The sequence below is a fragment of the Homarus americanus genome, unplaced genomic scaffold (assembly GCF_018991925.1).
Source record: "Homarus americanus isolate GMGI-L3 unplaced genomic scaffold, GMGI_Hamer_2.0 scaffold56241, whole genome shotgun sequence".
NCBI lineage: Eukaryota > Metazoa > Arthropoda > Malacostraca > Decapoda > Nephropidae > Homarus > Homarus americanus.
The window spans coordinates 2,794,995-2,822,617 of record NW_024740202.1 but is presented as its reverse complement, the minus strand read 5'-3'; the positions used below and the strand labels follow the sequence as shown (position 1 = coordinate 2,822,617).

The 27,623-nt window shown below is 40.0% G+C and overlaps 2 protein-coding genes across 3 annotated transcripts in view; both read right to left on the bottom strand.

Annotated features, from left to right (window-relative positions):
* LOC121875340 (serine protease inhibitor 88Ea-like) lies at positions 1-9,358 on the bottom strand. Its single transcript, XM_042379856.1, is given in 10 exon segments — positions 1-1,164; positions 1,167-1,317; positions 1,319-1,374; positions 1,649-1,888; positions 2,343-2,586; positions 2,930-2,970; positions 2,973-3,005; positions 3,008-3,063; positions 3,327-3,653; positions 9,252-9,358. Coding segments are annotated over 9 exon segments (1,239 nt in total). The 5' UTR covers position 3,653; positions 9,252-9,358; the 3' UTR covers positions 1-1,072.
* Positions 9,359-19,658: 10,300 nt separating this feature from the next.
* Positions 19,659-27,623, bottom strand: part of LOC121875339 (microsomal glutathione S-transferase 3-like) — a 10,112-nt gene continuing 2,147 nt past the window's right edge. The window contains exons 1-5 of one of the 2 annotated variants that reach the window (XM_042379854.1): positions 25,837-26,239; positions 24,184-24,281; positions 22,280-22,377; positions 21,088-21,218; positions 19,659-20,895 (exon numbers count right to left, since the gene is read on the bottom strand). In XM_042379854.1, the coding sequence (XP_042235788.1) occupies positions 20,795-20,895; positions 21,088-21,218; positions 22,280-22,377; positions 24,184-24,273 (420 nt within the window). In that variant the 5' untranslated portion in view covers positions 24,274-24,281; positions 25,837-26,239 and the 3' untranslated portion in view covers positions 19,659-20,794. Of the gene's footprint in view, positions 20,896-21,087; positions 21,219-22,279; positions 22,378-24,183; positions 24,282-25,836; positions 26,240-27,623 lie in introns of those variants that run through there. The other variant, XM_042379855.1, reaches the window with a different exon arrangement.

Genomic DNA, 27,623 nt, shown 5'->3' with positions numbered 1-27,623 from the left:
TTAAATGTATATTTAATGAGTGACCTTAAACTATAGTAACAGTGGTTATGGTTCAGCTCCTTTGGTAAATTAAATAAATTAAACAGTAGTTTGAACAAAGTTGCTGGGTATTTACATCAGGCGGGGGTAGGTGCTGTACTGTACACCAGCTGAACCGCCTTACCAGCATCAACACCTGCGTATGTATTACACATTCATTATTTTAAGTCAGTTAGTAGGAACAGTTGCCACTGACGCTGTGTCTGAGTATTACATCTCAGTCATTACATACAGTATAGCACCTTGATTTGGGTGACTTTACCTTTGAGGATAATATTACAACATATACAAGTATTAATGTCAGTCCATAAGTATGGTGACTCGTAGAGGAAGTCACCTGGAAGCTGCCGCCTCCAGGGGTGGTGTGACTGGAAAGCATCGAACTTATTACCTACCGGGGTGATGGCGATGATGCTGCAGTGCTGAAGGACAGTGATCCTACTTATATTGATTTGACGTTACCACTTAGAGAAGGTCCTGGCTACACTACAGTGACCCAGCATCCACTACAGTGACAAGACCACTTAGAGAAGGTCCTGGCTACACTACAGTGACCCAGCATCCACTACAGTGACGCAGACCACTCAGAGAAGGTCCTGGCTACACTACAGTGACACAGCATCCACTACAGTGACAAGACCACTTAGAGAAGGTCCTGGCTACACTACAGTGACACAGCATCCACTACAGTGACATGACCACTTACCGAGAGAAATCCACTGACTGGTACAGTTCAAGTCACTGAGAGAAAGCTTCCGAGTTATCCTAAAACACCACAATCCATTCATGAAGCAAATTTGACTGAAGTAACGTTCATAAGGCAGTGCTAATATGAAAACTTACTTCAGTTTGATAACTTCATATGCAACTTTGCTTCAGTGGCATAAATTAAAGAAAAGATGAATACATTTTGACTGACAGGACTGGCTCTCAGATGAGTTGTGTCCCCCAAACAAGAGTGTACTGACGGGAAGGTCACTGCTGCCGTGCTTGTCTCTTATTATATTAACGGAAGGAGTCCCCCGGAGTCCCCTCAGGCCTTGGGATTCTTGTAGGCGCCCATGAAGAGGATATTCTTGGTGAAGTTATCGTAAATTACAAACAAGAATGGATGGTTACACCTCACTTCTCGGGTTCAAGAGGCCGAGCAATTCTCCAGGAAATGAGAGCTGTGGCCGCTGCCTCGGTCCCCTCTTCAGACACCTCCAAGAAGGCCTTATGGATGGACTTGCCGATGCTCAGGTTGCCAGCAGGGGAGAAAGTGGTCAGGTTGGCAATGGTTTTGGTCAAAGAGGTCGGTGATGCCAAGGCCAGACAATGCCCAGGAAATAGATGCTGAGTTTTACAAAGCTAAGTGTCAAGTTTGTAAGGAAACCCAGAAATAAACACATGGATGACAGCAATCAACACCACAACATCATAATGAACCCAATATAATTTTGAAAACAATTTTCATTTGCATAAATACATATACTTTAATGGTTAAACTGGAACTTAGAAGTGTAGGAATGTAATATTCAGGAAAACAAACTTCCCGGGATCACTAGAACAATGAACCAAGAACATGAAGACCACAAGAGACATCACAGACAGAAACATTAAGTCACACTCACCGTTATGAGCTCATCCTCGATCATCTGCTCCAGCTTGAACTTGGGGAAGACCACCTCGATCTGCACCCGCCACATGTTGTTGAAGGCTTCGTGGAGGATGGAGGCATTAATACGTTCCACCATAGCGTTGAACTGCTTCTCTCCACTGATGAAGGGCGGCAGAAGGATGTACATAGATACGGCTTCACCAGTGTAAGGCAGCTCCAGGATGTGTGCTCCCAGTTCCTCAGACACACCTGTTCCGTACAGTACCAACAGGGGTTATTAATCTTAAAATGTACACCTTTGATGTACTCCACCGCCTGGCCCGCCTCAGTACAATTGGGTGAGAAGCTTCATAGTCCAGACCTCTTTGTTGAGTTGATTTGGAATATGTTTGAGGTTATTTTATAGTGTTGGGCTGGTCTGTTATGTTACCGGAGTATTATTTAAACAGTGACAAGCTTTAGGCAGGAGAAACAGGTAATACAAAACTAACACTGGCATGGCTGGGATAAGAGTACTGTATATATATAAACAAACTTCATTCATAACCAGACTGCGTTCATAGCCATAATTTTGTCTTAGTACAACGTGGAACAACGCACAATGCTCGTTACTAATGCAAGACAATCTTAGTCATTAATTATGCTGAACCGCATTCACTCCTAACCACCAATAGATCAGTAAATCGTGGGCGGTGAGACTAACCGTGGCGGAAGTTGCCCTTCTGTGTCATCATGTCGACGAAGACGTAGTCCTGGGGCGTGGCGTAGAAGAGGTTCTTGCGGGTGTGGCTGGGCTTGAACTGGTAGAGCCAGGTACCCTTGAAGAAGGCAGCGTTGGCCAGCACCATCTTGGCCTGTGATACATCCTGGGGTTCAACTAAGATTGGGATACGCCCCTTTGTTGTCTCGCTCACGAAGCTGTTGATGGCGTCTGCTGCTTCTGTTGGCTGTTGTCATAGTGTTAGTCTAGGCTCCATCACCCCAATAAAATGATGAACAATATAATCTTGAGACTCCACCTTCAGCAAGAGGGGCTTCAGCGCTTTATTATATCAGTACATAGAGTAAACCCTTGATATAGTGCGACAACTGTTGGTCCCGCTCTGGCGTTATATTGAGGGTCAAGTGTACAGCAGAAGACAGATAAATAAACACACGATAATAACACGTAATACTGTACAGAGACTTTCTGCCAACCTAACATGTGCTGTAGATGAGAAGTAATGATGGAGAGGGAAATATCTACCTACCAGAGAGAACCTTATTGAGAAAGAGAAGAGCTCAACCTACTTGGGAGAAGTTGAGTGTCTGGAGCTCATTCTGGAGGATATGCTCACACACGGCCTCAGTGACACACTCTGGTCAGAACGCGGTTGGCCAAGTTGAAGGTGTAGTCACTGTTGTTGGCCTGTCTCATGTGGTACCTGGGGAGCAGAGGGCCGTGAGAATGACAACATTGGGTGGATTAAACCTGGAGACGGATGTTGGGATGCTACATACTAAGGTTTGGGGTCACATAATATTAAGTGGTCCAAACATACAATTATATTAGAGATATAACCAACTGATTTTAGGGGCTCATTAGGCCAGGCAATCATATTGCTGATAACTGGGCATTAAACTGATTTATTATAATTATAAGTAAATAGAGTGTGAGTCATAACAGCGCGGTTGTGGTGTTACTTACAAGAACTCTAGAGCTCTCCAGTTCCTGAGTGTGGAGACCTTGTCGGTGACGCGGAGGGCAGTCTCCAGCTGTGTTTGTGTTTCGCCTCCGGACCCGAAGTAGGCGAGGGTGAGGGCATTCCACACACTGTAGGGCGAGAAGAAGAAGTTCCTGGTGGTGGAGTTGTAGGGGAAGAGCTCCTTGAACAACTCCAGCCCGAAGTCGGTGATCGAAGACAGGTCATTAGAGGCGGGGACGTTGAGCTCGTCATTGTCAGAGAGGCACTGACCGCTGACCCTCGTGAGTGCCGCCACCACCACCAACAACACTACACCACCCTGCATCATGCTGAAACACAACACAACACTTCTGTTACCACACCCACTACATATATATTGTATTTAATTTATGTAAAGAAAATGAACATTGAATAAAAACATTACTGGGCACTTATAATTTCCTGAGATTCCCTCCACGAACACAGAGTATTCATTAAACACTGCCTTATATCTCGACAACTTTGATACTTGGACATGTGGAAGGAAAGCACTGGACCTATGTATGTATGTATGTATGTATGTATGTATGTATGTGTGTATGTATGTATGTATGTGAGACCTTCTCTGGCACACACGAACACTGGAGAAAGTTGGTGAAAACTGACGTGAGAACCATGTAATGTGTTCAGTGGTTCCCGACGAGTGAGTTTCGCCAGGGGGGAGGGGGGGGGCTGGTGGTGAACGTGTGTGTGTGTTTAAACAATGACAAGAGTGAACATATTTACACAGTGACAACACAAACCCACACTGGCCTGGCTACTGACAACACCTCAGTTAATGTTCAGTGTTTTAACTGCAGGTAACACTTTACTATTGGCTACACCTGAGGTATAAGATAACGGTACATATTTGGCAGGGGGGGGTCAGTTTCGTCCCCCCACCCCTCCATACACATATACACTTCCTAAATGTAATTAAAATCAACAAAATCAACTTTACTTATTTGCAACTTGCATTTAAACAAAAAACCCAAGAATCTCTCGTCTCCCATCCTCAGTGGTAAAGGTGAAAACCAATTCATTTAGGATGGATCCATCAGTCCTCACCTTAAATATATTCAGAAACAACTGTGGTTCAACCAGCACTTCATGGTAGAAACTGTGCCCTGCTGTTGTGGTGACTGGTGGTCAGGTAGAGCCTCAGGAACTGATGCACTTCACCCAGGAGGGACTTGTCGACAGGTTGTTTTTTCAAAAGTTGGTATATGGTTTCCATCTTGGTCACCTGCTTCACTGTCTGTGGCTTAACATCTGCCAACACCAACAACTGGGTAGTCAAGATCCCCCTGACGATGCTCTCATAACCTCGCCTAGGAACTCGACCTCTCCCTTAGCAGCACCAACGATCATCTTCTCCCTGCCAAGGACGACAGCAAAACTCTGCTGTTCAAAACACCTTGACAGCTTAACCTTGAACCATTTCCAGTACAGTACTTTAGTGTTCGCCTGTACTGTACCTTGGAGGGACAGGGGCGCCCTGGGGTCAGTAAGATCAGCTGCATCATTAACAATCTTTGCTTAAAGCTCTTTGGAGTTTGTCTGGTCACTGACGCTGCAATTGCTTGCTTGACACCTTCTGCAGTAACGCTGTTGCCCTGGGGCGTGGTGGACACCTGCTCAACAGCAGAAGAAACACACACTGCAAGATGAAAGTCAGGGAAAGTAGAACATTTCGGGGCTCAAAGTCAACCAGATCTCTGGGAACATTCGTCATTGCTGCTGGTGTGGACGATGGTCAGTGCCTCATAAGTATCACAGGTTCTTCAACACTGCCTAGGTGTCCCCAGTCCTCACTGGTCCTCTGGCAGGCCTAAGAAGTTTGATGTTTAAAGTCGACGTTTTCCCCCATGACCTCGGAAAGTGCCCGTCGCTTGGGAGAACATGTGATCAGATGGATCAATAATGTACATAGACAGTGCAGGTATACAAACAAAGGTAATCACGCCAGTCGATTCAACTAAGGAGTAGAGTGTAACTAAATGCTTGTGTTAAATTTTAAACATAAACAATAAGAAAAATATTATAGAATTCATACCTTGACTATAACACTCGGGTAAAGTTAGGTAGAGTCTTGGAGTTATTATGACGTTTGAAGTTAAGTTGAGCATGCAAGGAGGACCCTGAGGCACTGGTAGTTAGAGCGCACGTTGTCAGAGGACGCTTAGAGGGCGACACACACACACATAGTGGCGACGTGCCGTGTGGGCTTGTATACACACCATCGTTTGACTTTACGGGAAGCATAACTATGAGCTCCCGCGAGAGAGTAATGTTCTCTCTCCCATTAAGGACTATCCCCGAGAGGTGTGCTGTCCTTCCTGGCTACTAAGTGGTCCCCTCAGATGAATAAAAGAGTCATATAATCCATAAACTCATTGGCAGTATCAGAGAGTTATGAGCAGCCTTCTCCAGGAACTCGACATGTTGTCATTACACCTACGTCTATACATAAGAGTTTAGGCACAACAACCTCTGAGGTGTGAGAGGATTATTGAGGTGTTTAATGGCGTATGTATCCTAGGACAATGGTGCTAGAACAACACATACACCTCCCCTCATACACCCCACACCCCCACATACACATACACCCCCACACACACATACACCCCCACCCCACACACACATACACCCCACCCTCCCACACACACAAATATCTAACCATCAACCTTTACTTTCTCATTTAATCATTGAAAAAAACCAGACGACTCTTCCCAACTGGCAACGAAGAGAGTGTGGTAGAGGAGGTGAAAGTTGCTGATGGCCGACAGTACTTTTACTTGAGTGTGGGAGGAGGTGAGGAGGGAGGTGGCTGTCCTAAACGTCCAGTGTCCTTTGTGGTAGTCTTGGGGGAGGGTTCAGCTCTTGTGCTTGGTTTTTAGTTTCTTCAGCTCTGAAACACGTCTTGGTGATTGTTTGTTTGACGTGGTGTTTGTAGCTCTGTAGTATCTGTAACGCGTGTAACAGTAATATATGTAACGTGTGTGGAATTACCGTTAAGTTTTACCGTTATGAATCGCCGTTACCGTTCACTAATTAAAAGAATATTCCTGATTTAAATGACAGCTACAACAGAAATCGGAAAAATAACGACAAACTAAACGATAACAAAAAAATGGATTATATTATTTATTATTATTATTATTCCCCTTCACATTAAGACTCACGCATACCTCTTGACCTAGTTAGTCTCCTCGATTCTCTCAACCTAACCAAACCTAACCTAACCAAGCCATCTCACCCTGTTTTAAGCAGAGCTTCACCAAAAACCAAACAATACAGTACTGCCAATGGCTCTTAGCAATTTCCTATCTTTACTGTACCTGCAAATACAGAACACTTAAATCAGCCTACCTTATACTCCAGTCTGCCTTACACTCCAACCTACCTTATATTCCAGCCAAGCTTATACTCCAACCTGCCTTATACTCCAGCCTGCCTTATACCCGTCTACCTTACACTCCAGCCTGCCTTATACTCCAGCCTTATACTCCAGCCTGCCTTATACCCCAGCCTGCCTTATACTCCAGTCTGCCTTATACACCACTGCACCCACCTTTCACACCTGTTGCGCCTTACTGTTGCCAACACCCTTCTCACAGACACCACTTTCCACCACCACAGGTCAGTCACCCACACCACTTGTCAATACTGTACTTCTCTGTTCTATCCTTCCATTTCTTAACATTATCCACTGCCTCTTCAATACTATCTGCCATCAGCGTTATCAGCATGTAGTAGTAGTAGTATAGTAGTAGTAATAGTTATAGTAGTAGTAGTAATAATAGTACCAGAGAATCTGAAAAAAGTAGCTATAGCGCAGGAGGTGGGCGCTTGAATTGGTTAACTACGTTACCGATAAGGGCAAATGGTTTCAGTCTCAATAAACAAGAATTTACAGATGCCAATTTTCTAAAGTACGGTAGGCCAGTAGAAGGTTTGCCCTCCCAATGCGTGTGTGACTTCCTATGACGTCGATCACGCCATGGTGTGCAAGAAAGGGGGCTTCATATGCATGAGGCATGACGAAGTAAGGGATCTCACTGCAAATATGTTGAAGGAAATCTGCCGTGATGTCAGGGTAGAACCAACCCTTCTTCCATTGGACGGTGAGAATTTTCAACATAGGACTTCAAACACATCCAACGAAGCCCGTGTTGACGTCAGTGCTCGAGGATTCTGGACGCGGGAACAGTGAGCCCTCTTCGACATCAGGATTTTTGATCCCATGGCCGCATGTCACCGTAACTTAGCTCACGATGCTGCACACAGGAGGAACGAGAACGACAAGATAAGGGCATATGGGGAGAGAATTCAGAACGTTGATCAAGGCAGCTTCACTCCTCTGGTGTTCACAACCTCTGGTGGGATGGGACCAAGTGCGAGATGTTTCTACGCCAGACTCGTGGAGGTGCTATCCGAACAGAAGCAGCAGCCCAGAAGTTATGTTACAGCCTGGGTGAGATGTCGACTGTCCTTCTTCTCCTTAGTCGGCTTTGCTCTGCCTCAGGGGAACGAGAGCTTCTGCCCCAAAGCCGACAACAGTTGCAGATATTGACTATGAGGCAACAGTCACTGAATGCCGCATAGATCTGCGGCTCAACTAACTCAACACAGCTAGGATAGCTACTTATGTATTAGGATATTTAATATTAAGGTAATAAAATGGTGGCGAAGGTGTGGCTATAAGGGGAGGATGGAGGCCAATTTTCATTTTCACGTAGTAGTAGTAGTAGTAGTAGTAGTAGTAGTAGTAGTAGTAGTAGTAGCAGTAGTAGTAACTAACTCAAATATAATAATTTTGTAATTTCTTCTCAACCACAAAAATCACTAAAGAAAATGGTGACGAAATTTCTCCCGTGACGACCTACACGTTCTCTCCCCTCTCCAAGTGAGCTGAGAAACAAACCTTGAAACATTACGGTGGTTTGGTTAGGTTAGGTTAGAATACGTTAACAGTAGATTATGTTAGAATTGGTTTGGTTATGATAGGTTAGTGTTAGGTTAGGTTAGTGTTAGGTTAAGTTAGGTGTGGCTGGGAATTTTCTTTATAAATGTGAGTCACGTCAGCCAAGACTAGTTTTTTCATTTATTCTGGAACAAAGACACAGGCACTAAAGGTGTACACCGCACTAACTACCCATCTCTGAACAATGTGTACAACACCATGAACAAAATATGAATTAAAAAATGTTATCAAAACACTTAAATCACTATTTTGCCTGAATTTCATCTCAATAGTTCAAACAGTGCTTGACGCATCACCCAGACACACAAGCACGAGCAAATACGGAGTACGCCCCCCTCTCCTTGGGGCAGGTGAGCCAGTCTTCAGGTGACCATATTAGGGGCAGGTGAGTCAGTCTTCAGGTGACCATATTAGGGGCAGGTGAGCAGTCTCAGGTGAGTATATTAGGGACAGGTGAGCTGTCTTCAGGTGACTATATTAGGTGGCAGGTGAGCCAGTCTTCAGGTGACTATATTAGGTACAGGTGAGTCAGTCTTCAGGTGATCATATTAGTGGCAGGTGAGTCAGTCTTCAGGTGACCATATTAGGTACAGGTGAGTCAGTCTTCAGGTAACCATAATAGTGGCAGGTGAGTCAGTCTTCAGGTGACCATATTAGGTACAGGTGAGTCAGTCTTCAGGTGACCATATTAGGTACAGGTGAGTCAGTCTTCAGGTGACCATATTAGGGGCAGGTGAGGTAGGCAGCTCGGTGACTCCCCGCATCCTCGTGACGTCACCTGCCACTCCTGGAAATTCTCCTTCAATACTTTCACTTTCACGACTCCCACTTGCCCTTCCTCTCTCTCTCTATGACATCCTAAATAAAACATCGCACTGAGATTTACGTGAATAATATATCACATTTCGTTATAATTACTTACAGTTTTGAGTACTAGCGTCAATTGGGAGTTGTCTATAATGTTATCACAGAGTTAATACACACGTTACACAGCGTCGACAAATGCTTGAGAGAAACTAACCTCCCGGCAGCGAGTATACACGGATTATATAGTTTGGGCGGCTGGCTCATGTACGATAACCTCCATCACATGTAACTTGTGTCGGTGTCTGGCGTACGATAAGAAGGTATGAGGTATTATTTTCCAACAAAGATGAATGTATTCGATTAATTTTCCCCACAATATTTGTTCCTTGAAACCTTTAAACCAGTCACTAGTGTTTGACGTGTGTAGACCTGGACCTCGTACTCGAAGGGTTGAGTGATGGTGGAGGTTGATTATCATACATAAAAGGGCAAAGGATGATTTAATACAAGTTTATAAAAATTTCCAAGTATATTACCGTCAAGTGTTATATCTGGAGCTAAGTCAGGTTAGGTTAAGTTAGGTTAGGTTAAGTTAGGTTAGGTTAAGTTAGGTTAGGTCACACAGCCTCAAGTTAAAAAAAATAAACATAACTACGAAAAAATATCAGATGAAATTTATTTTTGAGTCAGAATTGTCAACTGTTGTGCTAACCAGCCAGTGGGTTTTGTGACGATACATATTGAGTTACAGTACAATCAAGATCTGCTACATGATCACTACACAATGTCAGGGTCGCTACATGACCACTACAGTATGTCAAAGTCACTACATGATCACTACAGTATGTGACCAGTGGCAGGGAGCTGACCCATCTCTTTCCCTGCCAATTTCCCCCTCAATACTCCTCCCTGCGATTGTGACAGAAGGGTTTCATGGGGTGAGTATCGGAGGCAGGGAGGGAGGCAGGGAGTGAGGGAGAAAAGCAAGCAGTGAGGGAGAATGGCAAGCAGAGAGTGAGGGAGTGAGTAAACTCAGCCCTCACCAGCACGTTGTTCTTACTCACCACCGTAACTAACAACCCGGGACGGAGAAGACAATTGAATAGAATTATATACAGCTACCAGGGTGGATGAGTACGGCACCTCACACTCACGAATAAACTGAAGTGGAATTATGTTTGGTGGGCTAATTTGGATAAAGTAGTAGTAGTAGTAGTTGTTTTTGTTGTGATAATAATGATAATAGTAGTTATAGTAGTAGTATTGTATTATAGTAGTTTGTTATTGTTGTTTTCATACACAAACCACAACTTTTAATTTAATTCACCCATCCCGTTAGGTTAGCTTAGAGTTTAAAAGGTACCTAATATAAATGCCGAGGTAATATCATGGGGTTTAAGTTATTTACAGCCAGGTGCAATTATATTATTACGCATGTACGCATATACGCTACGGGGGTTAAAAAAAAAAGGCGGGAATCCCAAATGATGACGTCACACCCATGGCCAATGCCGACCCAGTCTCGCTCTGGTGAAAACAAAGGTGATGGTGGAGGGTGACAGTCCCCCCCCCCCTCACTCTCTCATCTCCATACCGTGAAGGTCGTCCTCTAACAAACCTGTAACAGACAACACAATACAATACCTGAGTGTAGGGGAGGAGGAAGAACTGATTAATACGTCCTTCTGTCCTTTGTCACCCACCCATCCAAAGACCCCATCTACCCCCCCCCCATCCAAAGACCCCATCTACCCGCCCACCCACTCACTCACTTATTCCCTTATATATTACATAAGCCGGATGTAACTCAAGGATGTGACTGAATCTACCACACACGGTTTACTTTAGCTCGATACTTTCTTCCATTCAACAAGGATGTGTATAGGATGCGTCAAGAATGGTGTGTATAATGTGTCAGAGATGTGTATATATATTTTAATCGCGAATAATTTACTCTACTTACCTTACGTAATTTGACAAGAAAACACACTACCCCCCCCCCCCTCGAATAGTGTCAGAGAGAGTACAGTATTTCCGTTTGTGTTCGAAGAAGCCTATTGACTCACTCTACCTTTCACTTTCCTTATTGAAAGAATCCCTGACCTAACCAGAACAATGTTTATTATTATTATTAGTAGTAGTAGTAGTACAGGTAGTAGTGCAGGTAGTAGTACAGGTAGTAGTACAGGTAGTAGTACAGGTAGTAGTAGTAGTAGTAGTAGTCCTCGCAAGTGATGTACTCCAACGAACTACGCAAAAATTGACGTTCCATTGCGATAGAATGGCTGATATAGTAGAGGCTCAGTACAATGTTGTGGCCATTTTGTTGTATGGTACCATAAGTTAAACAGCCAGTGACGTCATACACCTTCAGGTATGAGATTAATTAATGTACACACACTCGCCAAAGTAGTGAATACCATAAGATATGTAATAACTTTTTAACTGTAGGAAACTATATTGACTTGCACTGTTTGTATACCCGCGCTGTCTGTCTATTTATCTATCAAATGAAAAAAAAACACGAAAAAGCACAGAAAACGTAATGGTTTGTTAAGGATACTGTACTATTCTGTTTCGATACGGATCTGACGTGCTCACCCTATACAGTATGTCTTTCTTGTCACCAAATGACCTCTACCCCTCCTCCCTCTTTACCACAGCCCCTCCCTAGTGACCTCCCCTTCCCTTCTGGAATAACCCTCCTCCTCCCTCTACTCAACACCTTGGCCATTAGGGAATCCCAAACATGCTGATTTAGCGTGTAAATAGACAATGCTAGATAATAAATACTTGGAATTTGACTTGAAATAAGCGAAATTGGGGGCTTCTTTCCTCACGAGAGATTAAAAAAAAAAGGAAGGGGAAACCACGTGAACTGTAAAGTTAAATAAACCACTTGTGATCCAGCGTGAAGAGAAGAGAGAAGTGACATGTGTGACGTCACTCTCATGGTGGGAGGGGCGTCGCTGGCTGATGTATGATAAATCTAGGCTTAAGAGGTCCGGGAGAAAGCTACTCCATTCACATAAGTCTAACTCTACAATTACACATTTGTCTTTGGTTTTGAATGAACTATATTGACTAATATTTGGAATTCATGTTATTATTGTGTAGTATATAGTGGATATTTCCTTATAGAGTAGTGGGTATGGGTGAAAATTTAACGAGCGTATATTATTGTCTTGGATAAATTTATCATCAAGCATCTGCCGTCCATCTCACCCATCATCTGACCAATCAGGAAACGTGGAAGTGAGGCACAGACAAGTATTTCCTGAGTGTGATACTGTTGGTCAACCTACACTTGCTTGTCCAATACAACACTGGTTATATCAACACTACAACACTGGTTATATCAACACTACAACACAGGTTATATCAACACTACAACACTGGTTATATCTACAACACAGGTTATATCAACACTACAACAGGTTATATCAACACTACAACACAGGTTATATCAACACTACAACACAGGTTATATCAACACTACAACACTGGTTATATCAACACTACAACACTGGTTATATCTACACTACAACACTGGTTATATCAACACTACAACACTGGTTATATCAACACTACAACACTGGTTATATCAACACTGGTTATATCAACACTACAACACTGGTTATATCTACAACACTGGTTATATCAACACAACACTGGTTATATCAACACTACAACACTGGTTATATCAACACTACAACACAGGTTATATCAACACTACAACACAGGTTATATCAACACTACAACACTGGTTATATCAACACTACAACTGGTTATATCAACACTACAACACAGGTTATATCAACACTACAACACAGGGTTATATCAACACTACAACACTGGTTATATCTACACACAGGTTATATCAACACTACAACACAGGTTATATCAACACTACAACACTGGTTATATCAACACTACAACACAGGTTATATCAACACTACAACACTGGTTATATCAACACTACAACACTGGTTATATCAACACTACAACTGGTTATATCAACACTACAACACTGGTTATATCAACACTACAACACTGGTTATATCAACACTACAACACAGGTTATATCTACACTACAACACAGGTTATATCAACACTACAACACTGGTTATATCAACACTACAACACTGGTTATATCAACACTACAACACAGGTTATATCAACACTACAACTGGTTATATCAACACTACAACACAGGTTATATCTACACTACAACACAGGTTATATCTACAACACAGGTTATATCAACACTACAACACAGGTTATATCAACACTACAACACAGGTTATATCAACACTACAACACTGGTTATATCAACACTACAACACAGGTTATATCAACACTACAACTGGTTATATCAACACTACAACACAGGTTATATCTACACTACAACACAGGTTATATCAACACTACAACAGTGGTTATATCTACAATGCAAGACAGGTTATATCAACACTACAACACAGGTTATATCAACACTACAACACTGGTTATATCTACAACACAGGTTATATCAACACTACAACACTGGTTATATCAACACTACAACACAGGTTATATCAACACTACAACACTGGTTATATCAACACTACAACACTGGTTATATCAACACTACAACACTGGTTATATCAACACTACAATACTGGTTATATCAACACTACAACAGTGGTTATATCTACAATGCAAGACAGGTTATATCAACACTACAACACTGGTTATATCAACACTACAACACTGGTTATATCAACACTACAACACTGGTTATATCAACACTACAACACTGGTTATATCAACACTACAACACTGGTTATATCAACACTACAACAGTGGTTATATCAACACTACAACACTGGTTATATCAACACTACAACAGTGGTTATATCAACACTACAACACTGGTTATATCAACACTACAACACTGGTTATATCAACACTACAACAGTGGTTATATCAACAATGCAAGACAGGTTATATCAACACTACAACACTGGTTATATCAACACTACAACACTGGTTATATCAACACTACAACACTGGTTATATCAACACAACAACACTGGTTATATCAACACTACAACACTGGTTATATCAACACTACAACACTGGTTATATCAACACTACAACACTGGTTATATCAACACTACAACACTGGTTATATCAACACAACAACACTGGTTATATCAACACTACAACACTGGTTATATCAACACTACAACACTGGTTATATCAACACTGGTTATATCAACACAACAACACTGGTTATATCAACACTACAACACTAGTTATATCAACACTACAACATGGAGCTCTTACTACATTTTCGTCTGCAGCTCAAAAAAAAAACGTCTTCCCTTGTAATCTATGTCTGGAAAATATATTTTATTGTTAGTATACTTTAGTCATGTCCAATTCACCCAAGAAACCCCACGAACCTAACCGTAGAGGACGTAAACACACACTAACGCACCCTGACACTGACCAAGATGAACAGTGCGAAAAAAAGCAAAAGCTCGATGAATAATTCTCCAAATCTTCTGATAGCCGTGGAAAACAGGGTAATAAGAAAAGAGGAAGACAATAATGTAAGGAATAATCACCCAAGAAACCCCACGAACCTAACCTTAGAGGACGTAAACACACACTAACGCACCCTGACACTGACCAAGATGAACAGTACGAAAAAAAGCAAAAGCTCGATGAATAATCCTCCAAATCTTCTGATAGCCGTGGAAAACAGGGTAATAAGAAAAGAGGAAGACAATAATGTAAGGAATAAAAGGAGTATTTCGAGGGACTCCCAGTCATCAATGACAAGGATTTAAAGATTCACGAGCGTTTGGCGAAAGGATCCTTTGGTGAAGTTTTTAAGGGCACCTTACGCATCGGAAAAGATGAGACAGTCCCTGTAGCGGTCAAAATGGGATTAAAACGAAAGGCAGCTGTGGTAGAAGCCCAGATATTGCATGAGGTGGGGGGGGTCGCTGGAATACCCCATCTCTTTGGTATTATTAATTGCTATAGTACCCATACAAAAACTCTCTCTATTGTTATGGAATACTGTCATGGCTAAACTCTTATGAAGTTGAGGAAAAATGGAGACATAAAAACTTATCTGTTAGTATTTTTGAAGATAGCCCTGGCTATAGGAGACCTACACAACGCAGGTTATTCACACGGGGACATACACAGTGAAAATATAATTATTGGGAATGGCACTACTGGCCCATAGGTTCACTTGATTGACTTAGGATTTGCTAAACGGCTCAAGGAAAATGATTAACTTTTACAATCTGAAGATTATTCAAAACTGCGTTACTTGTTTAAGAGGAAACCTCGGGCATCCTGTACAAGTCCAGAAGAAAAGGAATTCTTCCGTATGGCCGAAAGGAAATTCTCGGTTAACAAGCCTGTACCCTGGGACCTCATTGTTTGTGCCATACATGCCCTTCAAGTGTGAATATACCCCACCTGCCATGTGACCCACTGAACTAACCAACTAGCACTTGGTATCCAAGGGCTGAGGACGTTGTACAGTTCTTCGGCAAGATGGAGAAGATCGATGGAGGGTATACAGTATCTAAACAATCAACCTTTGCGACGTGAAGAGGAACTGAGACCCTTTGGACCCTCTTAACATACCATAAGTGATGAAAATTTTTTGAGGTTCTACATGTTTCATCAATGTGAAATTTTCTAGCTGGTGAGAAATTAGACACTTTTTTCAGGTAGAAAACGAAGAGGTCATATAGGCTGTACTGACTCATGACCATTTGTTATTATTATTTGTACTTCTCATAATATAAATTATAAAATATGCTACTAGTTTCTTGAATCGTTAAGCAGTGTTTATGAAGTTTTTTATTGCAAATTGTACATATATTTTCTATTTTAAATATACTGTTGTAATCTTTGTGTGAACTATACAGTAATAGTTTTGTTTAGTTTGTGTAAACTAGGCATGAAGTTAAAATAAAGTCCTTGAGCTGGTACTGTACCAGAGGGCCAGTCTGAGGCATGGGCCATGTGACTGAAGCTTAGGTTGTGGGTTGTGGCAGGGGTGTTGCTAGCCACGGAAAACATTCAGGGTTTTAGCCCAGTGCTTCTCCATTTCCCTTACTTCCTACTAACTCCTGCTAGCTCATCATGACTCAATCTTTATGTTAACTCTAATAACAGCTTCATGTGCAACATTACACATACGTGAATGTATTTTCACAATTTATGCAGAATGACTTTATACAGCATGTATGGAAACTATTGCAAAGCTCAAAACGAGAAATGAACAAATTAGGGAATAGTTAGGTTTATACATAATTGCTCATCAATTGCAAAAATACTCCATGGCAGGACACTTAGAACATGCTCACATCCCACTAAAATGTCAAATAGGGTTGTGAATCTGGTTAAGAATTCCTTAGAGGCTAGATGTAGATGGGAGCAATAATTCATAATGCCTGTCCTTGAATTGTGCAAATGTGTTTATGATTTCATTGTGCCTGACATTCTCTCGCATTTCCTTTTTAATAGATAAGACAGCCAAGTGATACAGTCTCCTTTGCCCCATTGTTTGTCGTAGCCAGGTGTGCAGACACCTCAGTGCACTGAAAGTTCACTCACAACTGCAGCTGCTGACTGGCACTGTCAGGGCAACTTGTATTATTGCTTTAAGTGAAGGAAACATATCAGGATCTAATAATCTGTTTACACTTATCATGTCCTGAATGCCATTACCAGCCCCTTTTCTGCGGGCTAAACTTAGCTACTGTTGGTTCTTCAGATTTTAACTCCAAGGTGATCAGCCACCTCTGTTCCTTCTTTAACCCCTGATCCTGGTTGCAAGCCTGTCAGACTATAGTGATATATGTCTTATCAGCAAATACGAAGGGCTCGCATTTTCTATAAGACAGTCGTTATGAAAATAAACACAACAGCTGAAAAGTTCCCTTACAAACAGAAAAAGATTGAAGGGATGGCATTTCTTGTTATTCATAATTGTTTATAAACTTTGCTCTCCCCATATTCAAATATATCTCTACTGTAGAAGAAACACAAATAAAGAACGTAATATTACTTACATTAAATGGAATCTGATGAAATCACAGCAGCACAATAACATACAAGCCTCGTGAACTTCCTGAAGTATAACTGATGGACCGGTGGCCAGCATTCAGCGGGTTCAGTAAGAGGGTTGCCAGGTGATGCCATATTTACAGCTACCGGAGAGGAAAGGGGAAAACGTGTTTTCCAACTTTGTTCAGTATTTAGATAAGACACAATCTATATTTTGATATCAGGATAGGTGGGGAATTATGATTCTGTCATACGTTGAGGAAAAGAAAATAGACGGGGCTTAAGCCTGAGTCTAACAACGCCACTGGTTGTGGGATTTAGACATGTGACGTGACTGAGGTATGGGAGGTGTGACTGGGGCATAGGTGGCATGACAGACATATAGAGACAAGTCAGTCAATAGATTTTAGAGCAACATTCAGTCACACAGAAATTAAAGGAGGTTTAATTCCTTAACTAACAATAAAACATATACAGTAAAAGGTCTAGTTTAAGATAAATGGGAAAGATATGTAAAGTACTGGAACAGTTCAACACAACCTCACTCTCACTAGATCATGTTAATTCTAAAGTCTTCAAAAACACAAAAGGAAACTGAATATAATTTCTTCATAAAAAATTCAAATCACGTTGGAATGGCAGAGGAAAAACCTGCAATGGCTTTCTAAGTTCAGTTAAAATTAAAAGACAAATTTATCCAAATTACACATGAATAGAAAGTGAGAAAAGGGTAAATATTCTGATATATAATTAAAAGGAGACAAACTGTCATTCTCACAAAGCTGCAGCTTAACACATATTTAGTCCCACCTCAGACTGGCTCACTTGTGATAAAACAAAATTATCAGGAAAAAGCTCAAAATATTTCCTTACACTAGACAATTGGTTCAACATGCATACAGACAATGCAGGTACAGTATACAGTTCAGCATATAGATAATGCATGTACAGTAGCTAAAACAACTATCTGTGCAGGTAGGGGTCGATATGCTCCGAAAATTTACATGTGACAGCCCTCGTATACCAATATTTATCGTCCATGGTCTCATTGTTTCCCACAAAGTATGCACAGATGGTTGTTTTAGCTACTGTACAGTACTGTATACAGATCAGGATATATAGACAATGCAGGTATACAGTTCAGCATAGATAATGCAGGTATACAGCTCAACATATAGACAACGGAGGTACAGTACGGTATTGTATAAAGATCAGCTTATACAGTATAGACAATGCAGATTTACAGTTCAGCATAGTCTATATGCTGAACTGTATTCTGTACTTCCTCAAAGCCTTAGAGGAACACTAAACTAACTTATCAATAAATAAATACGTACTGAATTCTATCCTATACAGTATTCTCTCAATTTAACAAACTACTGTAATTTGAACCACCCCTTTCTGTTATTTTCACTCGATTTAGCGAACCAGTTCACTAAATCGAGCGTAATTCTGTTAAATTCTGTGCCAAATGCACAGCCTACTGCAAGGGGTTTGCTTACATCTGCTCAGTCTGTGTCCTGCCACCACCGCGTGTGTTGTTCAATGCTACCTCTCAGTCAACTCACTACTGTGCTTAGACATCATGCCAAAAGTTTCTCAGAAGTCTCACAAAGGAAGTGGTGTGGTGGAGAAAGTCAAAAGAGTGCATCTATCAATTGGAAAAAAGTTTGGAAATTATAGAAAAAATTTAAAACAAACACTGAACCTCCTAGTTTAAGGTAAACCATGATTAGTGTTTCTAATGGTTCTTACATTTCATGTGTCTGAGGTGTCTCCATAGGTGTGAGCATATTAACAGAATTAATCTTGATTTAGCGAACAAGTTCACTAAATCAAGCGAAGATTAACAGAAAAAATTCCTTCGGCTAAATTGAGAGTACAGCATACTGTACAGTATATTTTAATACTGTACCCTACTTATAACACACTAGCCAAGGTCTAGAGAATGCATGTATAGTACTGTACCTTGACAGTCCATCCCTTGTAATGCTCTTCAAAAGATGTGCAACTACTGTATTGTCATTTGTCTGGTCCCCGAGATATGTTAGAGACTGCCAGTTGACTGAAAACTTCCAAAGGAGGTCCACCAGACTGGTGCCTGTACTTCGGCACCTCAGTTATTCTGAGAGGTCAGGATGCCTGAAATTGCCAGTTCTAGATATGGACACTCAACTGAGTAATGTCATCTGAGGTGTTTATAGACTTCTATTAAGTCACCTCTTACCTGCCTACAGTATAAGCTAGGCAGTTGCAGGTTACCTTTGGAGCAGTTTGCCACCTCAAGCTGTGGAATTGAGAACAGAACAGTACTGGGCTTCAATTCAGCCCTAAACAGAACTATCAAGAACAAAGACTGGAAAATATACAGGCCACTGGCCTCTAGTGAGTCGCCATTAAGTAAATAAGGTAGGGAGGTAAATATAAAATTGGCTGACTTAACAGTTCATATTTAGACAGAGAGCCGCTTTGTAACAGTTCTACAATTAAATCATGAATACAGTATTCTCATTTCTGACAATTAAAATATGAGCAATACCTTTATACATAGTATATCCGGTACATATGGTTCAATGATGTGGTATATTAATCTCCTATCTGCCAATATAAAGTTATATAGTCTTCAATCTTCCAGCTTTATATGACCACTCCATATAAGTAATAAAAGACATTTGGGAGAAGAGAGATCCAGAATGTAACAAACAAAAGACAATTGCTACCTATTAGCTTTCGAGAGGATCAATTCCACTATATTTGTGATACTTGATCCTTTAAACAATAATACACTTGGGATTAAACAGGTTGCATTTATGAGTATTTAAACCATTCAATATTTACAAACATAAAACACAATATAAAGAAAACATTATATCCAATGTGGGCTAAATTCCTTTACTTTTACAGGTGTAACAATATGAAGATTAATTAGCTGGATACCATTTATTAACAATTAATATACAAATACTGATACAATATGTTTCTCCCACTCAGTAATCACAGAGTTTAATAATAGTACAATACAGTCTAAAAAAAATATGGTAGTAAAAACTTAAAGACAACACCAAACACTTCTCGAATGACAAAATATAAAACTATAATAAACTTCTTGTCCTAAAACACTAATTCAAATAAATGTTGGTAATGAACAGACAAAAATACCTAGTACCATGGGCCTCAAGAAATGACAAAAAAATATTAATGAAAAAAAAAAAATAATAATAATCATAATAAAAAAAATAATTCACATATCACCTGGCTGTACAGTACAGTTCAACATTTTCTTGTCAACATATTGTGCTGAAAAATGTAGGAAATGCATTCACAAACAACACAGTAAGTCTATCTGTTCAATTGAATTTTTAAGAAACAACTTTAATACCTGTGATATAATGTAATCACACACACACAAAATTATCACTTAGCACTTATCCTCTCCACCACATACTAGCCAGTCAGAGGGTCAGTCTGCTCTGCACTGTTAGCACATACAGTACTGGGTATGTATGACAAAGTGCTCACATAAAGACCAAGTTCAATTAAATGATGACAAACAAAAAACTGTGAAGGAACTTAAAACCATCCCAGCAAACTGGTGGCCAGGCGGACAGTACAGTACAGCATAGCAAACAGCCCAAAGTAACTGAAGACTCCTTTTGATCGATTCTTAGGTTCTGTAAATAATACAAACATGTCAAGGATAATATCCACTCATATTCATTTACCAACCCAAACAAGTATGGAAAATGGCTGCAAAACATTGATGATTAGGATCTACATCAATTTTAATAATGCTCCTTACAATCAATAGTAATATTTTCACATCAGGGAAGAGAACAGTGCAGTATACTTTCAAGACAACATACCTCCAGTGTAGTATCCCAGGGCATAGACAATACGTCCAGTACACCACACAGCTCCTCCTACAGCACTCACTATGGGGTTGTATAGACCACCCAACAGCAGTAAAGTCAGGAATTGTGGATAGTTCTCAAGTCTGTAAAAAATAAACTCATATAAATGATATTCCCCTGCCACAACTGTATCCTTATCTAGGAAATTTACAAGAGGCTCAAATCTTCCTTAATTACTCATTTCAACAATGAGAACTTTGTCTTTACTGTTCTTGTATTATTTCCAACATCCTCCTACAACAGACTAGATCTATACAATACAGTACTGTAGTCTTTTTTTATTAGCTGACAGTACAGTACTAGGCCCCTCCTCCTTCTCTGAAAGCGTGAATTTGTTTGGGACTTCAGCGGTAAATATTTTTTATTTCAAACTTTTTTTTCCACTCAACCTTGAAAGTTACTGTTATATATGAATTTATTTGTGATATATCAATATTAATCGAACATTGTGCATGAGCCAGTGAGCTGAAAAGGGAGCAGGGCTTGTACCATCAACTAAAAACAAACAACTGTAGGTAGGTAGATAGACAGATAAGTACATACATAATTATTTAGCAAATATAGCTACATCTGCATACACCAGCTATAAAACTTTAACCACTGTATCATTACTGTACTCTCTAGATTCTACCACATTTATATACCTTCATGAAATGTTCCAACCATGACACTTAAGTCAAACCTTGGTGCCACATAAACTTGGTACAGTATATAACCACATTCCTCTCACTCCAGTAACTCCCTAACCTATTTTCATTTGCTAACAAGTCGACCAGTGAAGAGGATAAAGAAAAGTAAACTATCTCTTCTTAAACAATCCACAAAATTATTTCCTTACATCCATTTCAACTACTTTTAACATTTAATATTTCCTCATTTAAGTGTTTTAAGTTTTCTCTCAATGTTGGGTGTAGAGACAAAGGCACCTCCCCCACACACACACATACATTTTACCCTCCATTCACCACCACTTATTTATTCCTACTGCTGAATTAATACTATCACTTTTTCCTAACTCCACAAACCGAGTGAAATAAAGCAAATCGCAACTTCAATGATACTTCCTCGTTTCAAAACTTCATGCAAATTATGTAACTTCAGCCATAATGTGTTAGCACATGACGTTAATTGGATTAGAACTTACGTGTTTTGGTGAGCACGTTGGTAGCAGTTGAAGTGATCATTACTCTTGTGATACATAGTTGGGTAGAGAACATTGAACTGCTTTCTGGCCTTACCAACCTGTAATGATGAATTCAAGCAACTTTATATACAAAGTGAGGAAAGGTAAATGGAAGTGCTAAGAGAGAGGAATATGACAAAACTGTGGTGTAGGGAGGAGGCTTACAAAAGCCATCCTTTTATGAACCTGCACAACATAACATACACTGTACAGAAAAGCCCTCATCAGTGAATTTTGGGTATCCACGGTTTTTACTCTGTATACCACTTCACCAGCCAAGCCATTGAGTGTTCACAGCTTAATGTGCCGTCATTTTCCTTCCATGTTCCAATGTATTCATCTATGCAACGTCCAGCTCTGTGTTGTGATCTTGAACCGTGCAGACTTATTTTATTGCTCCGTACACTGGATATTTATTACATATTTTCTAAAGAAATAACATTGGTTTTGCCTTTAACTATGGCCCCTACGTGTGCATTTAATGTTTAGTGATAAATATGAGAAAAAAGTGAAGACGGTAAGGAATGTAATGATTCTAGAAAATAAGCTGAAGTGCCTGATAGACTAGTGCATGGCGTTAGCATAGCATCAGTGTGACGCACCATGGGGTAAATGAATCCTCGATACGCACGATTAAGAAAGGTGAGGCTACGATAAGGACCAGTGTTGCTGATGGCACATGGAGAAGTGTAAAGAAGAGTGGGCCTGTGTCCCCCTCTTCCTCATAACAGTCACCTCTCCCTCCCCATCACCCTCATCCTCAATGATGGTAAATATCCTTTATACTGTTAAATTTATATTACTGTTTAATTTACATTACACTTTCATATATATTTGCCTCAAATTTAATGAACTGCACAATGCAAGTATTGTTTTGTGAAAGAACAGGTAACTTAAGCTATGACGAGTGTTATCAGCAGCCATGGAACCTAACCCCCTATTTTCCATAAGCCTTTAGTCTTACCAATTGTGGATTTGCCAACCACATGGTTTTCCAGGAGCCTAACCCTTGCAGTTGGTGAGGGACTACTGTAATTCATAATCTAATCTATCATTTCACCACTTACTACACATGTGGTTCATTCTTTATTACAATCTTCAATATCCAACAGACACAGGCTCTCATCTTCAAAGACTGTTCACTCCCTCTCATTATACATACTGTACAAGCAATATTTCTGTATGATATCTCAAACATTTTTTACACTCATATTATTTAGACTTAATAAACAAGGAGTACAGTACAGCAATGAATGTGGCTATAAAATATTGTAGACTGTAGCCATATTCCCATCCACAATCATTCTCCCCAACCTACCAGTACACTGTCTGCATTGTTTTTTTATACTATACTGTATACCATAATCTTATTATTAATGACTAGTAAGTTAAAACACAGTACGGTAATATCAATGTTTTTATAATTCGTCATATCCACTTTACTTTCATAGAATGCTTAATGAACCCCAAACTGTATCTAAGGTTCCAGGTCTGTAAGAAAATTAAAAGCCACATGAATGGATTTTAAGTTACTAAACAGTAGTGAAGAGGGTAAGTAAGTGGGTAAGTTTAACTCTTGTAATGTGGACTATCTGGCCTTAAAACTATACAAGCTGATAACCTTATCAAGTTAATCATCATGTCTTGGCATTCCAGTGTGAAAGGTCCCTAAGATCAATTAATATGTTACGTGGCAACCACACTCAAAATCTTCATACCTAATTTTATAAAATCAATCAGTCACTAGTACAGAAAGCATTATGAAAATTTATTATTCCTCAAAAATCATTTCATATTACTGTACAGTATTGCTAACATTTACATACAGACATCTCAACTTTCTTTTAAGATTCCATCATTCTTACATTGTATGACTTCCACACGAGCATGAAGATGGAGAAGACAGCAACCAGCAAGCAGTAGCCATACTCAGCGGACACCTCAATGGCCACCATCTTGAGAGCTGGAAATAATAACCACACACATATAATACAGTACTGTACTATGCAGGGCAACATTTATCACCAACAACAATGATGCCCTGCTGCAAGAAAACTCAAACACAACATTTTTCATATATTTTTGTGGATCTAAAATTATTTATCACAGGGACAGTATTAAAAGAAAATGTTCCTTCACTTGTCACATGATGATGGCATGGGTATCACTCTGTAGACATTTCATCCCTGCTTGAGGTGCTGTACAAACTAATAAGAAGCTATGGGAGTTAAATCCACCTGAAACTTATTGCTCTACTGTTAGGATGATAACATTACTGTAGAGCACAACTAACTCGAAACTTGCTGATCAGTGTAAAGTACATAATACAGTACTGTGGTACTTTTTACAGTACAGAATATTGCTTTAAAAAGGAAACAACCATAATATCCGTACAACTATGCAAAACTAAATGTGAGTTCATAAGAGACTCCCAAAACAGAATTTTCCTTGCAATTGATATACTGTACTGTAGTGTATCTGCATATTGGAGGGAGAGAGAGAGAAAATCTGTTTGCCCTTATTTCACACACCTATCCTACAGCAACACCTTGGGTAACTAACAGTGACACAGTTGTTGGATCTAAGCAATCAACACTTGCTGAAGACATATGAAAAAAATTTGCCACAGTCTCCCATTAAGATTCATTTACATTTTAGCAACTTTTTCCTTTTCACTAAGTAATGAACTCCAGGAGATACACAAATGACAATGTTCCTAATGTGCAGTGTAAGGAACATTAGACCTATGTTCAAGATAAGCCAACCCAGTACAGTACACCTTAGTACAGTACAGGAAATGAAACCTAGCTTTTTTTTTTCTTTGTAATGTTCGATATGAAGTGATTTCAAGACATATGTAGTACTGTACTGGTAGTATCAAGATCAAGGATACAATGGAGTGATGCTGAATGTAAATGGAGGCAGCAAATGAGTTTTTATATTGGTGATATAGTATTACAGAACAACAAGTTTTTCCGTCCACGCTGGCATGTGCCTTTGAACGTGGGAACAGTAAAACCCACAAATATAAAATTTCTTTTTCTTCAGGAGTGTCTGCCTTTTACTGCAGTACCAGCGTGGCAATCTTGACAATAGACAGCCTGAATTACATTTTGGACACTTTACTGAACCAAAGATAACACCATGAGATCTAAAGATGTCAACAACTGCGGCTTCTCTCTCAATACTCGTTGACTTACTCGTCTCTCAGTGAGCAACCTTCACATGACATCGACTCGACACTTGTATTATCTTAAGTGAAATAAAGTGAAAATAATGCAAAAACTATAAATTTCAGCCAGATACCCTAGATTAAATTATTCTTCCTCTTTTTTTCTTTATCTTCCTAGATAAGCACCAATATAAAGTTCCGTGAATGGTCACTACGGAATACAGGGTACTGCATTAATTTTTAAAACATCTTACTGTACCTTAAAACAAGTTGTAATGCATTGAAACTTCCTGAAAATGAAGTGTGACTAAGGATTATGGATACCAGTGTTCATCATGATACATACCTTGGTAGTCAAAAATGTGGAATCAAGAGAGCACTGTGTGAGTGTTAACACGGTGAGCTTCTGACTGATGAGGCAGAGAGCTGGAGAGCCTGTGGAGGGTCACAGGCAAGGCCTCTTATCTCTCCTCGGCACCAAAGCCACACGCACCACACACTCTGTTTCCACTACTCTACTAATACTCTTACAGCCAAAATATACAGTACAAACTACACCATAAACACAAACTTTTTCTGTCAGTACTGTGGTACTGTAGATAAGACAAGCCGTACGTCAAAGGGTAAGTCGTGTTTAATATCAGGGAAATAAAGGAAACATGAGAACTCCATTAAGCACAGCAGATACTATAGTGATTAGCTGAGTCATGTGGTGGTTGGTCATGATGAGACTGACAAGGATAATTTCTAGAATATTGATTGCAAAATCCTGCAACACACAGATTATTATTCAATTATCCAATACATTAAGATACTCCCTGTAAACTGCTGTGCATCTCTGAAATTTGTAAGTGTCAATTATATGTTAAGTAAATAAAACTGAGTGCTTTCACTGCCACAAACTCAAGTGTTAAATAGCCGGGCTTCTCTAGTTAGATAGTTTCACATTTTGGATAAAGCTTGAGCATATGTCAAGGTACAGTAAATTGTTTGTATACCTACACTGTCTATGTATGTTATATAGCTACAGTGTCTAAGATGTTGAATTAATACGTCTGTCTCTTATGAAATACTGCAGATGTATATACTGTACTCTGCATGTATCATGGTGGGTTAGACTATGCTGTGTACAACTCAGTCAGGCCTTCAAGGTCATGCCAGACGACCAACAGGTAGATGACAGTGCAGTATAGTACTCAAAATGTGCTGTATCACTACAGTACTGCTTATCATTCTTACTGGCATCTTTGACACACTGCTTCTGCTCTACATTTCTCACACACACACACAAATTTTATCTTGGTTTTGAGGATACATGTAATGATTTGTGTTGTGTATGGGATGAGTTTGAAGCAAGCTGAACACATTGTTATTTTTAATATACCAGGCAGGGGAGTGAATGTAGTACCTCGGGTCTATATCTTAAAATATCTGTATTGATGATGATAGCTCTGACCTCGACACTTATTTATGTCTATAAACCCCAGACAAAATGCACTTGCTGGCTAAACTGTCTTCCAAGTCTTACGTCAATCTAATTAGAGCTGTGAGAATACTGTAGTTAAATAAACTAAAATTTCTAGACATATTGACGAACAGCCCAAAGCTAACATTCAATGCTCCTCAAACTGAAGCCTTAAAAAAAAAAAAAAAGATACGTACATATGAAGATTATTTCACCTAGAGCTTAGGTTAGATTAGGTCAGGTTAAGGTAAGATAGCATTAGGGTGTTTAATCATCAGGTGAGATAAACTAGGGATTAATCTTCATATGATCCATAACGAAGAGCTAAGCACTGCAAGAAGTGTGCTCCCCCCACCATAATGAATGTTTTCCTTTACCTGTCACCATCCTGAACTGTCCTGCTGTTTCTTGACAAATTACCATGTTTAACCCTTTGTGTACAGGGACCCCTCTGAGCCGAATAAAATCATCTGTTGTTAGCCAAATAAAATATTAAAAGTGGTGTCCCCAGAGTGAAGGGTGTTAAATTAAATGACACAACTAGCTCAGGTAAGCTTTTCCGTCCATCCAAAATACAAAACTTCTTTATGATACTGCAGTGTACAGTGCATCTCTTCCCTCCTCTCAATTAAATCTTCACCTTCCTCAATCTCAACTTAAGTTCCTCA